The sequence below is a fragment of the Pezoporus flaviventris genome, unplaced genomic scaffold (assembly GCF_033815535.1).
Source record: "Pezoporus flaviventris isolate CSIRO_AGI_PZ_B2104156 unplaced genomic scaffold, CSIRO_AGI_Pfla_v1 ptg000031l, whole genome shotgun sequence".
NCBI lineage: Eukaryota > Metazoa > Chordata > Aves > Psittaciformes > Psittacidae > Pezoporus > Pezoporus flaviventris.
In genome coordinates this window covers 3,239,617-3,257,979 of record NW_026892579.1, presented here as the reverse complement: position 1 = coordinate 3,257,979, position 18,363 = coordinate 3,239,617, and the positions used below count along the sequence as shown (strand labels likewise).

General features: G+C 37.6%; 1 protein-coding gene across 1 annotated transcript in view; it reads right to left on the bottom strand.

Moving 5' to 3' along the window:
- Window positions 1–18,363, bottom strand: part of MAN1A1 (mannosidase alpha class 1A member 1) — a 145,983-nt gene that overhangs the window by 27,569 nt on the left and 100,051 nt on the right. Inside the window, exon 6 of the mRNA XM_061460031.1 lies at window positions 1,050–1,173. Within this exon, the coding sequence (XP_061316015.1) occupies window positions 1,050–1,173 (124 nt within the window). The remainder of the gene's footprint in view (window positions 1–1,049; window positions 1,174–18,363) is intronic.

The following is an 18,363-nucleotide window of genomic DNA, read 5'->3' as shown; positions in this document are numbered from 1 at the left end:
TTGTTTCTGGCTGTTCCTTGGGGCTGCAACCTACTCGTCCGTCCTCCCAGCCCAGCTCAGATTTATTTAAGAGAAACTCTGTCTTCAAATTCATCCTAAATACATTAACATTCCTAGGAGTTTGATTCCCAAAATTGATTTCAGTGCTGACAGTGGTACTGTAGCAAAGTCATTCAGTCCCTTAAATTTGGTACAACTAGTATTAATTTTAGATTTGACCACTGCTTTTAAACCTATGGCTAAACACTTGGAGTCTCATTATTGATTAGATTATTAAATAGGTAATACCACTTTTAGCTAACATGGGGCAGTTGAAGTAAGAACACAAAACCAAAACAAGTGGAAGTTTTAACTGGGGAGCAAGAAAAATTAGAAGATAAATGGTAAAGTGTATTATAAAGAATATGACTCACTATTTATACACCAAAAAGCAAAGCAGAATTGCTTAGGTGGGAATTGAGGGAAAGAGGAGCTGTTTTCCATGGCTCTTGTAAACAAGAAATATCTAGAAGACAGCGTTCTCAAATTTTGGAAGAATAGGTAAGCATGGCAAAAGCTTTGTCAAATGATGTTTTCTTGGGATTTTTTCCCTTCCCCCAAAGAAAGTTCAAAGGTCAGTGCAACAGAAGGGCTTTCTGACCACACTGACAGTAGTAATACTATACATCACTTTGAACACTAAACTTGCTGAAATCACACAAGGTAGAGCTGTAGTGCTTTGCTTTCTATAGGCATCACTTATTATCCCAAATATAATGCCAATTTTTGTTCTCATGGCATTCGGGCTCTACAGTCTTATTATTTAATGTGATACTAATTTAGAACATAAACAGAAACTACATGTTTCATGGCCCAGGTAAATGCTATATACAAGAATATGCATCACAATGATTTTGGAACAGATTTTTGGTACAAAAACACACCAAGGTGATTAGGGAAACCGTGAGAGACGCTTGCAGCTGAGGAAAATCCAGGTCTCTTCCCAGAGGTATTAGTCTCCCAACATGTGATTTAACTTTTACAACATGATTTTGACTGAACTGTCTAACCTTTTCAGCAAAGACAGGGTTTCCAGACAGATGGCTCAAGTGTACAAACTCCAGATGCAAAGTCCCAAATTCTGCCAAAATGCTGCTGCCGCCAGAGGCCCATGGCCAATTTCGACCAATTCCACTAAGATAAGGGGAAAAGAAATACAGAAAATAAGCATGAGCATCTATAAGACAATGCTAATAAAATATAATGGGTAGGAGATATACTGTTACCGAGATAGGGTAATTGATGTAAAATGTACTTAATATCTGCGCAAGAAACCATGCTTCAGCACCCGTCCATGACTTCACCACAGGACCTTGAATCACTTTGGTCCAGTTCTGCTTAGGCTTGTAAAATTGCTTCAACAAGCCAGTCTTTTAGGCCATGAATAGCTCCATTACACACATCATTGTATCAGTGTTTCACAATATCACATCTAAAGACATTACAAAAACCACAAAGTATAAGAAAATATTCTCACATTTCACCCGTTTTCCCTGCATGTAGCACAACACTCCTCAACTCTAACTCGTCTTTCTATAGTGCAATTATTTATTAACTTGAAATACTGCATACATACAGCACAAGTTTTAGGTTAAAAGTACTACATGCAGTATATTGTTCTTCATACCTGAGAATTTAATACAGTAGGATATGTAGGTGATGTCTGTCAAGGCACTCTTAACAGATTGAGTAACTTCAGTTTTAATTAAGACCTAAAGACACTTCATGGCAAAATTAATCTCAGGTTTTGTACTGAGAGTAGAGAATAACATACTTATTGCTAAACCCCCGCTAGAAATTAATGCTGCTTAAGATTCAGCATGAAAAGTCTGCTAAAGTTTCATTACAAAAAAGTGTTGGTTTTTTTTTCCCTTGAAATTTCCAGCAGCAATATTTAGAAACCCTCCTGAAATTAGAGAAAAGCTAACCAAATTTCTGGAGCATCTGGGTGAATGATGACATATTAGACCAGCATATTATTAGCATGAATGTTAGGTATAAATACGGTTATTAGGTAGTGGAATGTCTTCCTTATTTTCAAGTTGTAAACAGCATTAAACACACACACATATGCACATATATAAAAATCTAATTTTACTCTCATACATAAGCTGCCACTAAGTCATCAAATAGCACTTGCACAACCATGAAAACTGGGTATTCTTCCTGAGTTAAAATGTGACTCATATTATGAAAAAACAAAATGAAGCAAAACTCCAAGAAATCCCATCTGGAGTTCATCATGATGGAAGTCCTCAGTTGTACTCAGCTTTCTTCTTCAGAAGTTCAAGTATTTATAACTGAAGTTTGACTAATATAATGAAAGACTCCATTAAATTAATTTCCCCACTAGCTATATTAACACAATATCTCTGAGATCTCTGCCACACACACAAAATACAAGCAAGTCATTAAACTTTAAAATCTGGGTAAATGCTACAAATAAAGAGCATGTTTGTATTCTACTTAAATGTCAAGACTCTAAACTGTGCAACACCTTTGGCTGCCTGGCCTTGAGCTGATGGCACTGTAGGAACTCACTAAAGTGCCACCAAAACTAAAGCCAGAATATTATCTACTGATAATATGACATATTGTCCCATTTAATATATATATATTAATACTATATTAATATATAATATGATTTATTGTTCCTTTTTTGAAGTTCCATAGTATCTATCAAACACTCCCCACAGGTATGCTGTAAATTTTCCCAGATCACAAAGCACTGAAGTTACTAATTTATCTGAGTGCTGAGTGGAGGGAGAACTTGGCAGAGCAAAAGGCAAGAGATCAGATGAGGGTCCCCTGGCTGACCATAAAGGTGCAAGAGGCTGGGACACATGGATGTCCACTGATGCAAATGATTACCCAAAAATCCAAAGGAGAAAAATGTTTCTAATCTTCATAGCTGCAGACAAAATCAATGAAATTAGGGTACTGCAAAGGCGCACGCAATACAGCTTTGTTATCGTATTTGTATGACAGAAACAGAACACAAGTCTTAAGGGATCTGAATATCTCATTTTAAGAACAATCTCACAAAGAGAGTGCTTTTTACATCTGATGTAAAAAAAGTGACGAGAAAAACCCACCTGGCTTACAAGCTCTCCATACTTCCATCTACTGTGGGTCAGAATTTTCCAAAGGGTGACATAAAAGCATCAGATACTACAGAAAATAGATCAAGGTGAATACTGCAGACGATAGGTCTGGAAACCTCTTACCTACAGACTGAAGAGCTTACACTTACAGACTGGCTATCACTCAAGAACAGGCACAACTACTGGGACACGCTCATCCAAGTTCTGCCAAACTGCTGACTAGTAGATAAAAATATTATAGCTTGTTTCCAGATCACCCAGATTACAGTAGATGATAAAAGACACTACTGGTAAGTAAAGTTCACTGAAATATTTCAAGGTTTTGAAAAGTTACCACGTTATGGTGCAGCTGGCAAAAGCCCACTTTTTCTCTTATTATTTCTCAGTAAATCTCAAAGTGGAAAAATTGAGCTGTTTCTGCATCACGGCATCAACTGGACTCGGCAGAAAACATAATAAAGTCCCTACGTGCACTCCACCACAGTGTCTGCTGATCACAACACAACCTGTCAGAACATTTTGATATACTTCATTGTTAACTAGAAAATTTTCCAGGTATGGCTATTGAGAGGTTTTCTGCAAGCAACAGTGTGTTTTACCATGAGTGGAAGTTTCTTCTTGCTAAAGATGGTTTGAAAAATATAAACTTGAATTCATTACTCTTAATGCTAGAAAAGTAGTAAGAAACATCTATGTGGCATCTATGTATTATTTAAGGTAGCTTTTATTGTTTTAAGTTGGGACAGCTAGTTAAAACAAAAATGGCATCAACATATTTCTGGAATAACTGCAAAATAACAAGGGTATCTGTTGGTTTAGTCCTAGATGGGTGATCTAAGTCAAAACTGAGAAGTGGTAGAACACACGAATTGTGATTCAGTGCCTTAACTATTTTTCATGCAACCTTCAGCTGTGGATGTCTGATAGTCTTTCGCATACTTCATCTTTGGGAGAAATGAAATAAGTAAGTTTTCCATATTCCCTTATGCTAACTTGAGCAGCTACAGTATTCCTTCTGGTTCCACTTAACTCTGTCCTTAAAAGCGATAATCCAGTAAGTACAGCTACGCAAACAGCCAACTCCTGAAGAGACATTACTAGAGTCTGGGAGATACTTGACAAAGTTCTCAGCATACAAAATGAGAGAGATTTCACATTTTCTGATCCTTTTTGACCAGGGAAAGTAGACTGGCTTTTGTCTTGGCTTAAAAAAAAATGGAAACTGAAAAGGGTGCTCTTTTGCCATCCCACCCCAAAATAAATTTTCCTAAATACTGTATACTTTTAAACAGAACAGACCTTAAGCAAGAGAGAACCTGAAGAGATGAAGGGATATGGTAAAATGGAAAAAGACATCTGTGTCAAGGATATAAATGAGTACATGTATAAATGACATGAGATGCCTTAGAAAATAACATGCAGTAAATAAGTGTAATAGCTCAGCAAATCTTAACCAGGCATAGTAAAATTCTGATTTCTACCCATGCATGAGACAATACATCTAATGCTCCCATCTCAGACATGTTTTCAATCTCTTCACCAATATTATTATCAGGGTGACCAAGAAATTCTCCAAAGTTAAGAAAGTCAATGGTGGGTACCTCTTTATTCTTCAGCCACAAAGCCGATGTGGGACACTATTTACTACTCAAAGTTAGGGGCCGTGCTCCTCAAGTCTTGAGATGCAAGCCTGGAGCTCTGGTGAAAGGTTTTATTTCTACTCCAAGTTTTAGCAAAACTATTTATAACACTGCAAGTTCCTACAGTTTTTCTTCCAAGGGCACCCACTACTCAGGTGAAGAAACTACAGCAGCAGTCTGAACAAAGAACAATCAGGGCATTTCGAGGATTTTCAAAAGAAGGCTTATGGCTCTCTGAGCTGCACCAACCTTACATGCAGTTCACTCATCCCAAACAAAGTCAAATCTGAAAACTTTTTGCAGCTTATTTTCACTCAGTTGTTCTTCTTTAATGCCCCAAAAGCCTTGTAAGTTGACAAATGTGCTCTTCAGAAAGAGATAGATACATATCACCACTTTGTAGGGGACAGCAAAACAGGCCTACATATGACACACATCGTTTCTATTAGCTGTATTCCTCTATCTTGTTTTCTTTTTGCAATTTAATTTGTCCTTATTTTTTTTCAATTTTACCATGTTGATACTCACTACAACCTGTACAAAGTGTCAGTCATGTAGTGACATTAGAGTCAGAACCAGAACCCCTTCTATAGCCTTTGGGAAGGAAGGAGAAACCACACCACATAAACTTGTTTGATGTTCCAGACCAGTACTAAATTAATTTCAGTTTACAGGGCACTATTTTAATGTACCTCAAATCACTGTATCTAAAATCATATACTTTCTACTTCTTAAATCCCATTCATTTTGGAACCAGCTTCTATATAACTAGTGCTATAAGTTTTAATTAGGGATTAGAAGTAAGGATCTGGATCAGAAAAGCATATTAAAGCAGGACCATCATTATTTTATGTTTCCCATTTGTTTTATAATCTTTGTTATGAATACTGCGTGACACAGAGTCTGAAGTACAGTGTTTGCAATTACTCTGTCACTCATTCTCAGGAAATCTGAGCCTGATTGACCTCAGCTGTTGGTAACTCAACTCAGTAGTGTTTTTCCGGTAGACCACTGTTGCTCCTTCTGTACCTATGAACAGAAAGTATGAGATGAGTATCTGCTCTAAAATGTACAGAAAGTCCCAGGAGAAGACACCACAGAGGAAATGTAAGTACGGAAAGGCTGGGTGGTTTTCTTTGTTTGTTTGTGGGTTTTTTTAACTACTGAAATTCAGTCACAGCATTTATGAGATTTAAAAAAAAAAAAATTACATAACGTCCCCAATATATATATATATAAAAAAGCAGCCAATTTTCATCTGAAAGGAACAGCGAATCCTATGGGAAATGGTGCAGACACTTTAAAGGGTCAAAATACTTATCAAATCAAAATTCTTGCCATCAGTGAGCAGAACTATTTCAGCCTCTGCAGACAGTTTGTCTGTTATCCCCCAACCTTTCCTGAAGGTTGCCAGGACAACTCCACAAGCTGGAGGCAAAGCAAGACTTCAGAATTTAAATATTTAATGCAAAATCTAATAGTCAGCATCCTCCTGCAGACTTAGCCTATAAAAAAGGAGAAAGGCCAGAATAAAAGAGATTCAGCAGCAACAATGCGAAGTGTTCAAGAGCTGCTGTTGTGATTTTTTTTAGAATTAAATATTAAAATAACTCCCCATATCCCCTTTAGACTTTATTAATGCTGACGGTTTTTGCAAAAAGTTACTATGATGGTGGGTGAAAATGATGGGGAAATGCTGGGGAAATGCAAGCGCAGTGCTACTCCAGCAAAAGTATTCACAGAAATGAATCTCTTCAGCACTCCCCTCATAATCAGCACCAAGAAGATATTTATAACAAAAAGTAGGACTGGAGTTAAACAATTGGTAATGCTATATTTTTAATTCATCAGTTCTAAAATCAATCTTTTCCTAGCTCGCAATTTATTTCCAATGGTCTTTGATTGTCATGGCCACATCTGCATGACATTTCTACAAAATATTGCAAGATAAATTTTGACAGATTAAACTACAAAAATAAATACCTAAAATCTTCCCGCAGTACTGTGAAACGAAAATGGTACCTCAAAGTCCATGAATCTACAATACCTAGCCAGGCAAAGTGTCGTGGTTTAAGCCCAGCTGAACCCAGGACACAAAGCCATACAGATGGTGCCACATACTGTGAATTAGTAAAATAAACAAGTTAACAGAATGCATCATATAAAAAATTTCTCTCATAGATGGTAATTTGTGAAATTATTATTATTTTCTCTGCCATATTTCAATCCAGTGAGAAAAAAATCCCCAACGGCACATTCCATTTTGGTAGAATTGGTTATTATCTCTATGGATGATTTTTTGTTTATCTAAACAAATGTCTTCCTCTTACATAAAGCCAGTGTAACTACTTAATGGCCAGTCACTGCATTTGTAATAAACCCTTATACATTGTAAAAGCCTTCAGTCTATTTCTTTTCTGCCACTACCGGTATTCCATTATAATATTTTTATTTAATTAAGTCAACTGGGTCTCCTTAGAACAAATGAAGAGAGGTCAGTAAAGGGTCAGGTTATCATTTACACACTCAACATCTACTTATCACTTTAAACAGAAGAAATCTAAAATATTAAGTTGCTGAAGAGCCATAGATGGCATAAAATATGTCAAAATGCTAAATCAAACTTAATTGCTTTCAGCATTTCCTAGGCAAATGAACGAACTGAAATCCAAAAAATTAATATGTTCTAAATATACTTTGTGACACACACTCCAACATAAAATTAAGGAAATAATATGAAACCAATTCATGGATGCTGTAGTTGCATACTATGATTCACCAGCTAAGGGAGTCTCTATGGCAGCCAAAAGGATGATACTCAGAGGTTATTTTCATAGAATATCTAATATTTCATGCATTATTTAGGGTTGCCACATCTGAAAACACTTTCATGAGAATAATTTTTTTATTTTACCCTGAACAGAATCATTTGTCAATGTGTCACAAAAAGAATGAAAAGATGAAAAGCAGCTTCTTCTCTTCCCAGAAACCAATGCTGGTCATTAGACACACATCCCTTGCTAACAACTTGCGAAAAGAGAAGCTACATCCAATACCATAGTTCAAACGGGGGAAGTTAAAGGGTGATCTGCTGTTGATAAAATTCAGAAGAGCTTCCCTTCAAACTCCTGTTCTGTATCTTTTTCCTTTTAGTATTGCAGCTAACAATGCTAATTAAGTATGTTTAAGTATAAAGAAGCTGTGATGAAGAATGAAATTTTTTTATTAGAGGTTCATACTTTTTAAAACAAACAAACAAAAAACCAACCATGGAACACACAAGCAACGCTTGTTACCGTTTCACCTGCAGTATTTGATAAATTACATGATCAAATGATAGTTTTTCATTTCCTTCACCCCCTGCCCACAAGAGGGGACCTTGGTGCAGGGGCCTGCCTTCACAAGTGTTGAAATTGATGATGTGTTTGTTAACACTTCAAAGATATTCAACATGGTTTTGTTTTTCCATACCAGACAAACCCTCCATACTCGCGTTTGACAGAAGAAAGATAGGAACACATAAATCCCACATTTGAGTACACCACTGGTACTCAACTTTTCCATGCAAATCTAAGGGTGGGAGCTGCCAGGGCAGCGCCTTGTAGGCAAAGTCATGGGAAACACGTATCAGGGCTAGCACAGTAGCTGCGTATTTCTAACCCCAGGAGCAAGTGTGAAACACCTTCCTGTCCAGCTTCCAATAAATGGCAATTAACTTTTTACAGGCCTATGTAGTTCCTGTCTCCCCACAGACAGCACCAGCCGAGGCAGACAGACAACTGCTGGAGCTCTGACTTTTCCACAGTATCCCTTTTTCTGAGAAAGGAAAATGATTATAATCTGGTTAAGCATCTCTCTCACGGTGTCTTGACAGCTGGAGACAGAAGGAAAAGAAACTTAAAAGCTAGCGTATGTAGTAGTGTTTGATGTCTGTTTTACTCCTCTTTGTCAGGAGAATTGTTTTGGCGAATCCTAACAGCCGGTTATTTTTTCAGCTGTGCCAATGAACACGTAACTATTGCCCTTGCCTGATCATTGCCCAGCTGGAAGTTTCCTACTCAGCTGAGCTGCCCTCTCTGAAGACTGGGTGATACTAGCTATTACCTGGTGAAGTCATTTCTAGGGATGCTGACTTAGCAGGAGGAGGCAGACAGCGAATAAGTACCATCAGCAATTGCAGTATGAAAAACACAAAACTGATTACTAAATTTTACAGTACAATGGGGGACAAAAAAAAAAATAAATTATACGCTGTAATGTCAGAGAAAACTTCAATGCTTTTTTTTTTTTCCCTGTAAGAAGTGGGATAATGAAGAGGCATAGCCTCAAGAGCTGTTTGTTTGAGAACATTAATTTTGTCTATTTACCTAGTCATATGCAGTGTCAGCATTAATATATGCTGATCTCCTGGCCACTTCAGTTCTGTCAGTACAGGAGATGCATTCATTTGTATTGGAGGCAAATGCACATCATTGGCTGGAAATGAGAGCAGGAAAAGTCAGATTACTGCAGCTGACTGTTCATCTTGTAAGAAACTACCAGCACAGCTCCAAACAGATGCTAATATGAAACAGATCTTAAAACAAGATCACTGCTTTTCTCCATGAGGTTCATCAGGTCCTTCAAAGGCAATGTATGTGGCACACTTTCCAATCCAAACATTACAGAGAAGTCCCTCTATAAAAGGGCGGGAGAAGAGGAAACAGTTTTTTTTGCTTCCCTTGTTAATTTTAGGAAGAGAGGACCAGTCAGAATAGTGTTGATGTTTTGAACATTAACAGTTGTTTTAGAGACCCTACGGTACCCAAGGCACATCAATTGCACTGTGTGTGGTTAAATTTTTCAAGAACAAAAGTTATCTTCTTCCCAACATTTTTGCATTCCACTTTTGTAAGGAAACCTACACAGTGAAATTTAAAGCTGTCCCAGAATGGTCACTATTTCCTTATTGTACTTGCATGTCAAAGGTTAAAATGCTCAACAATCATAGAATGATAACAAGTGGGCTGATGTTCCTCAAGGTGACCATCCAACAAGCAATTTCTCTTGAAATTGGACAGAACAGCAACAGAGACTGAAGAGCACTGTTACTGTAAATGCAAGTAGTGAGCAGAAGGTGCACAAGCTACGAAGTTTCCAGTATCATCTGGTGCTGTGGCATCTCCCAGGACAGATCCCCACCTCCCAGAAGGATCAAGTTGTAGTGAAGGAGCTGTTGGAGAAGTGTGTGTATAAACACCTAGGGGAGGCAAGAGCAGTTCTGTCTGCTCCATGTCCAAGTCATAGTCCATGAAACCCCACCAAGAACTCTTCGCTCAGTAAAAAAAAAAAAAGACACTGCTCAGTACCACCATTAAAATTGCTGTCAACAGGACCAGCCCCTCTGTGGTGAAAGGTACTTGCTCATGATTAGGTCAGAATACTGATGGCTCCTGGGGGGAAATGAGTGGACACTGAAGTGAATGGAAACAGCAGCAGAGGGAGCAGGAGGAGCCAAGATGCAGGTGGAGACCAAAATGCCTGAGAGAACCAAGATGAAAAGGAGGCAACGTTATCTGCCTCTGGAGAGCAGCAGAGAATCAGCAAAGGCCAGTGAAATTGCCCGTGGGAACACCATGCTTTACTGTATGCATTGAAGTCTGACAATTCCTGAGAATAAAAATAAAACACCTCCTCCATGCGCTCCAAAAGTCACCAGACAGCCCCATACACTTCTTTCTTGATCTGATACATGGGTTTTGAACATCTGGATCTAGCGATATTGTGTCTACTGGTGCTTAAAATAAACAGACTATCTTTTCTTACCAGTCTATTCAGACTGTTGGCCTGCTCTGTTTATGTCAAATTCCTGTAGCATTTCTCTGTGGAAAAAGACGGAATTTCTTTAGGACCTCTCTGGCAGGGTTTGTACAATCCTTTCCTTATGGCTGTCTGCCCTGTGACACTTCTCATGTTACTGGTGCTCTAAAGGGGCATCAAAGCTTGTGGAACTGGCACCCTGCAGCAAACCAACAGAGCAGTAAGCTCACATGTATGCTCACACATGGAGGAGTGCGAGAGAGACAATTAGTAGCCAAGCAGTACATGATTTGAAATGTCACTATGAGACACGTCAAGCGTTTAAAGGTAATTTTCAGTGTCACTATCTAACACTGTACTTGTTACCATAATAATTTTTGATGAAAGTTATCTTGAGCACACCACAGACCTACATGTCTCCCACAACACACTAATGAATAAACTAAACAATTCATGTTTCCTATTACTTTAGCACTAAAGGTTTAATTAATCAGTTCCAAGGGCTAAAAAAGCAACAGGGAATACAACACAACAGAGCAAGGCTAGAGATAATAAGTACCAGCACAGACTACTTTTAATCAGGTCCCTGAAGAAAAGTGAAAATAACAGGAAATGAAAAGTCATGAATGGAAGTCTACAGTTCTGCCATCCTTGTGATAATGTTAGACAGTGTAAAAGAAGAAAGTATTAGAAAAAAACCAACATATTAAGCAACTGGTACAATTCAGTGTTGGTGGCAGTGTAAAAAAATCCCCAAACTAAATCCTACCAAAATACAAGAGCCTTCACTTAAAAAAAAAACCCCAAACCCAACAAACAACCCCAAAGCAAGAAAAACTCCAAAACCTCCTGATTCTGAGAAGCCAACGGAAAACATCTCATTCACAAATTCACTGGCAAGAAAAATAATCGGTGCTAGAACCCAGAATGTCCCCGTTTCTTTTATCTTCTTGATGTGTTTGTTGTTTCTTTCTCTTTTTTTTTTTTTTTGCTGTTGCTCTTTCTTTCCAGCCCCACAACTCTTCTCTTGCTCTTCCAGTCAACTTCTGTGTTACCAGATATTATTCCCTCTACTGCCAGTCACTTGAGATCTTTAAGTTGTCTCTACACAGCCTCAAGCAGAAAGCAGCAGAATGCATTTCTGTGATGGAGATCCTGCAACAGTGGTCTCCACCAGCTCAGTTCAGGACCTCACAACCCAATCAATAATATTAGTATACTGAACTATTGTGAAAACAGTGTTTTCTCTATTGAAAGAGCAGGAGTCACTTTTCCAAGAAAAGCCACTACTGATCTGGACAGGACAAAATCCAACTATTTGGTCTCTTCAGTCTGAGGAGGACTTTTCAGAGAAGGAAAAGTTTCAAAACATCAAAGTAACGGATGCCAAGTGACAGGCCATACGAAACTTCCCAGCCACTAATTGCCACTTTCCTGCTTCTCAGTGGTTATTTTATAATACTCTAGATCACCCTAATCTCAATCTTGGGAATTTTAAATACATCTGTATCACTCTTGTTTATCCAGATCATATTTATTCCTTATCATAGAACCATAGAATAGTTAGGGTTGGAAAGGACCTTAGGATCATCTAGTTCCAACCCCCCTGCCATGGTAACTTTAAAAAGCAATTTTAATCTTTTGCTTTTCTGAACTTAATTTGCTTTCATTAGCTTCTCATGTCAAGAAAATATCTAACTGGATTCACAGTCTTTAACTGAAAAAATCTTTCAAAGCTTTTAGTCACGTTTATTGTGCTTGATATTGCATGTGTACCATTAAATGTTTGAAGTGAAAAACGAAATCGTTACACTAACTGCATGGCTCCGTTATTAAAAGTAATTGGCTGACAAGTTGCAAAGGACTGCATGGCTCCGTTATTAAAAGTAATTGGCTGACAAGTTGCAAAGGTCTGCTTTAAGCAGTTTTGCAGCTACCATTCATTGCAAGGAGCCTACACCAAAGGCTTTCTGGCTGACAGTCAATTATTTCTCCTTCTAATACAGCTGTGGATGAACAGTGGTTTCAGGTACTGGACAGCTTGTCACAAGACTGACTGGCAGCTGTGAAGCTCATCTGATATAACATTAACTTATAAATACCATAAACTACATTTGCGTATGCATTTACAGGTACATGTATCAATCTAAATATGTAGAATGCAGAGACACCACTGTTGTTGAGAGAGGCCTCTCCAGTATCTGCTTTCACAGGTGCTCTGACAGCTGTATAAAATGCTATTGAAATGGCATTCTGGTTCATGGAAAGGGACAGCTTTTCCAGACAAAAAAAAAAACCTGAAGCAGTCTTTTTCAGACAAGTGTTCCTAAGACATAATCTGTTTTGACAAATGCTTTAAGAAAAGTATAAATGTCCCCTTTTTTCCAGCCTGCTTCAATCTTCCCCTTGCTCTTTACCTGCACATTGCTGTGTCATATAAATCCATTTGTTCTGGGATCAGATAAACATTTGTTTCTCACAGTGCCAGTCACTAAGGGCTTGATCCTTACTTACAGCCAAAAGAAAAACTCCTGGTGGCTTCAACAGTCACTGATGAAGCATTAAATTCTGGTAACTGTCTTTAAAATTTCTATAGAGATGGTAGGTTAATATGAATGCAGGGGATCCATATTCAGCCTGACTGGAACACCATCATCACTGTACAAATCTTTTCCATTAATACTATCCAGATTTGGGAACTGAGAACTGGTACTCTTTCTAGAAATTAGCCATGCAATGCTAAGATAAAGACTGTTCTGGTTTCTTTTCCCAGAGTATTTGCTTATGTAGAGTTTTATCCCTCAGTGCCCATTAACTATGTGAAAGTTAAGATTAAAGTCAATTACTTTAAGGGAAAGAAGTTCTTATTTACATGCAATTTACAGATTCCTTTTCCCCAGCTTCATACATTTGTAGAAGATATATATTAAGCAGCATAATCCAGTCAATTTAGCAACAAAGAGCTATCCCTAGTTTTCTCAAACGATATTAGTTTCAGGCATATCACTAGGGTAGTAGAAGATATCCATGCTATTTTTCAGTTTCTGATTGTGATTCTTATGCTTGTGCTCCAAATATAATGCAGTATGGTTTAATAAACATTAAATGTGATTTTGTTGATCACATGTTTATAGATTAATCAAGTCCCTCACTTTTGGTGTCATCAAGGAAAATCAACCAATGGCTAAGATATGATAAAATTCATTAACTAATGTATAATTAAATAAGAGTATTTCCTAGTGTATAGCAGGCAGATAGAAAAACAAACCAGCATCCACATAGTGTAATATACGCCTGATTTTCACCTGAGGAAAAAAACCCATTACACTTTTCCTGCAGTAGAGTCTCTGTTATCAGTTATTCAGCTGTATTCCACCAAACCCAGAACTTCACCTTTAATCTACTTATTATTACTTCAAGCAGCAAATTCTTTTACACAGCTGCTGCTCATCTTATAGATGAGTGATTTTCAAGAAACCAATGATGCTGACAATCTCAGATGGCAAAGCACAGCACAATACACCTTAATTCTCAGATATGCACTAAAAACTATGATCCAGCATAATCTGATTACCCAATACAGAGGTGAAGAATTAAAAAAAAGGACAAATCTTACCCTGAAAACTCAGCAAAGTCAGATTAGGCAAGACTTGTATTTTTAAAGAAAAAGTAATTTTGTTCCATAATCTTTTCTTTTTTTTGCAATAAAACATGTTATAAATTATGATACAATGATACTTTAAAGTAGTTAATAACCTCAAGAAGGAAGGGAGTTTTCCATCCAATTGCCTAATAATTCAATAGACTTGAAATAGGCTGAAAGACCTACACTACCTTGGCAGAACAAAAAAATGAGAAGTACCAAACATTTCTTCTAAAACTATTTCTTAAAGAAACAATCAGAATCCATGCATTAATACTCATGACCACACTTCAGATATTCCTTGGAGGATTTTGCAGACCAGATTATCAGATGATAAAGGCGCAGGCATCAAGTAGTCAAATAATCTTTTTTGAACAGTAGTGGGATTTTAATCAATACAATGAAAATGAGATAATAAAGGACAAAGTGAAATCAGCATGAAAAGATGACTATTTAAAATGATAGAACAATCAAGGTCTCAAACCCGACCCCCGACCCCCCACTTCTGGAATCCTGTTGGAGACAGTATGTGTACTTTTTACTCCTGCACCAGCACACGCTGTTTCATTAACCACATTGAAAAAGCATCTGCACATTTAACAATGTACACAGGGAAAGTAGCTTGCTATTTTTTTTTTTTTAATTATCAATGAGAACAACGATGCTGCAGTTTTATAAAGCATTTAAGAAAATCAGGCTTCTGTCCCAATTTCAGCAAAATATTTAGCCAGAGTTTTTAAATGTTATTTGTAATCTCTCATTGCTTTTAATTGTTTTAGTGCAAGAATCTGTACTTTAAGCTTCTTTTTTTTTCTTTTTTTGTTTGTATTTCTAACAGTAGACTGGAATAGTTTAGCATGGAGTATTTTGCAAGGATCTTTATGCAAGAAGCTCCATAAATGAAGCTCTTGTCAGTAATGGAGTACCTTCTGGATAGATATGGCATATTGGTTAGTCTTTTTGACACTATAGAAAGATAACATCAGTTAAAATAAGTGTTTTTGTTAAGGTGTACGTTTGCCTTTTGGGTACCAGAAAGACTTTGAACTCAAAAGCCATCAGAATAAATTATTTATAGGCCTCTTATGAGTAACTTAAAAAAATGTCTACTTATCAAAATTATTATGTATTGACTTTTATTATATTACAAATTAAGGAGTATGAGAGCAACACCCTGACACAAGTCAAAGTTGTTGGAGTAACACAAAAGTGGAGATGGCTTCCCTTTCTCACTCCCATCTCATTCAGCCAGGCAGATTTTCAAAGGGTGTGTCTTCAAGGCTCAGCAGCCTGAGTCCAACTTGTCTTTGATGGGTGGGTGAGTGCAGGGATGGAATGTAAATGCCAGGCTCCCTCCTCCTCCCTAACAGGCAAGCATGAAGAACAATCTCTGATAAGCTGCTATCTCTGCGGACAGCAACAGGTCTTTTTCTAATCCTCTGAAACACCCAAGACATGTTTTGTCAATACATAGCTGATTAACCACAAACCAATCTGGCTTACACACAAAAACCTATCCAATTACAAAGGATTGTAAAAAGAAAAGAGGAAAAAATAAACTGGTTGTTTACTTCAAAGAGGCTCAAGAGATACTGAAACATCAAGTCTCACTCCCATGTCAGAGGATCAAGTAGACATAGGTACAGAATAACTCAAAAATTACATAGAAGTGATGGTGATACCATGGTTTTGTCCAGTGTTGATATCTTTTTGTTGTGCTTGAGTCAGAGGAAAGAAGCATAAATGATGCTGAGCATATACCAGAGCTGCTCTGAGAAGCCAAGCATTTTGCTGACTCAGAAAATGTGTATGGAAAAGAGGTCTGGAGAATTAATGAAGCTACTACCCAGGATTACAATTTGCTACAGAAGCATCACAAAAAGCTGAGAGAAGCAGGGTGGGGAAAATGGATTTAGAAATGAACTGTTTAGTGGAAATGCAAAAAAGGCATCTCACAGGGTGTATGATGTGGCTTAAATGTGAACTGAGGAATGAGGATGCTGAAGGGTGTTATGTTATTCACTCATAGAAAGGCCTTCCTTGACCTGCATCCAATACTGGGCATCAGCTGTATTTCAAGAAAGGCAGGGACAAATTTTAGAAAGCTTAGAGAACAGTAACAAGAATTATCACCAACTCAGACAGCATTGCCCCAGGGATGAGGGGAGAAAGAGTGATCTTGTTGACAAGTAATAGATTAGACATGGCAATAGCCTTCTTCCAACACATAAAAGGGGATAAATCTTCCACCAAAATGGCGACGTATTTAGCTTCCAGGACAGACATCAGAGAAAATAATACCCATCCAAAAATATTCTGACAATAGTGAAGACACAGAATCGCTGGAATCAGCTTCCTTAGAAAAGCATGGAATCTCCATTTTGCAGGTGTTGATGAAATAGCTAGACAAACATCCATCTAGGATAACTAGGCGCAGCTTTAGTGTTCAGTACAGGATAAGTGACTTCTGCCTTATTTTCTGTGATTATTTCATTTCTGAAACTTCCTAAAAAAGTCTGAGAAATCAAGATAAAGCCAAATTATACCTCCTTGATGCATTAAGCTTGTTTACGACATCCCATCTGTGTGCATTATAAGAGGAGGAGGGAAGCAAGTAAAGCCCATAAAGAGTCCATTTCTAATTTTTAAGGTATGCCTTATTGAAGCATCTGTGGTAAGTCATTCAGTAGAAACAGTGTATCATGCAAAAATTGGTCAGTTTAGACTTAAGTGGAGAAAAAGGATACAAGTTTAAACCACTGTCTGAAGTCTGGTTACTCAGAAGTAGGCTTGTGAACTTGTACTGCTCACAAAAACCTTGGATGCTAGTAAACCTTAACTGTACCACTGGCTGAATACTAGAATGGCAGATTTAAGCCTTCAAAGGCAGGTGCAAAAGCTATTAGCTTTTAAAAAATGCTTACTAAACCACAGTTAAGCAAAACTCAATTGATTTACAAAATAAATTGTGGGTAGAAGACAAAGAGTTTATTTATGGCCTCAATAGAACATCATGACATCATGTGAAACAACATTGCTGAAAGACTGCACGTTCTAATGTCCGTTAGAAAATATTAATTTGAAAAGAATTAAAATGATACATTTTTTAAATCTTCTTTGCTTCAATAGCCTTCATTATCTAGAAAGTACGCTGTATGACATGGAATGGATAGGCTGAAAGGTCAACCGGAAAGACTTGTCAGATTTGCTGTATCAACCACGATTTGCTGGGATATATATAAAACACACAAGCCTCACCTAGGCTAAGTATTGAATCAATACATTTACATTAATGGGCCTTTGACAGACTAACACTCAATTTTTTTATACTATGCAGAAACCACAGAATATGAACACCATTACAAGATATATAGCATATGGTTACCATTAAAGCTCGATTACAATGAATACTTGCTCATTTATTTCTCCAAGCACTACTGCAAGGAATGTAGCAGCAGTTTCACAGATGTCAGCTGGAAATAGTAGCCTTTCATTTAATTTGCTGAAAGATCGTTCCCTCCTATTAACTTCCTCGTAAAGATGTGTCAGTGTTGTAACAATAAAAATGTCATTTTAACCTGAAGTTTAAACCAATGAAGGCAAATTTCTGGAACAAACTGCTTAGCTGGCTCACTAGTGTCTGTTTTCTTCTCAATAGCTCTCAAACTGCCCCACCATAGTCTTATTTTGTGTTTACCCTCAGCTACAGCAAGATCCATTACTGCTGGGATTTTATTAGTGCTTGTTGCTGGGCAGTGGATTATTTAATATAGGGCAAACCAACTATTTTAATAAATCTTTAAAAATTATGTTCAGCTATACCATATTGCCATGGTTTAAGCCCAGCTGGTAACTCAGAACCATGCAGCCACTCACTCGCTCCCAGACGGATGGGGAGGAGAATCAAAAGAATGTTAACAACTCCCACGGGCTGAGATAAGAATAGTCCAGTAACTAAGGTATAACACAAATCACTGCTGCTACCACCAATAATAATAATGGTAAGGGAAATAACAAGGGAAGAGAATACAACCACTCACCACCCGCCGACCGATACCCAGCCAGACCCGAGCAGTGTTCTAGCCCTTCTGGGTAACTGCTCACAGTTTATATACGGGGCATGACGTGCTGTGGTATG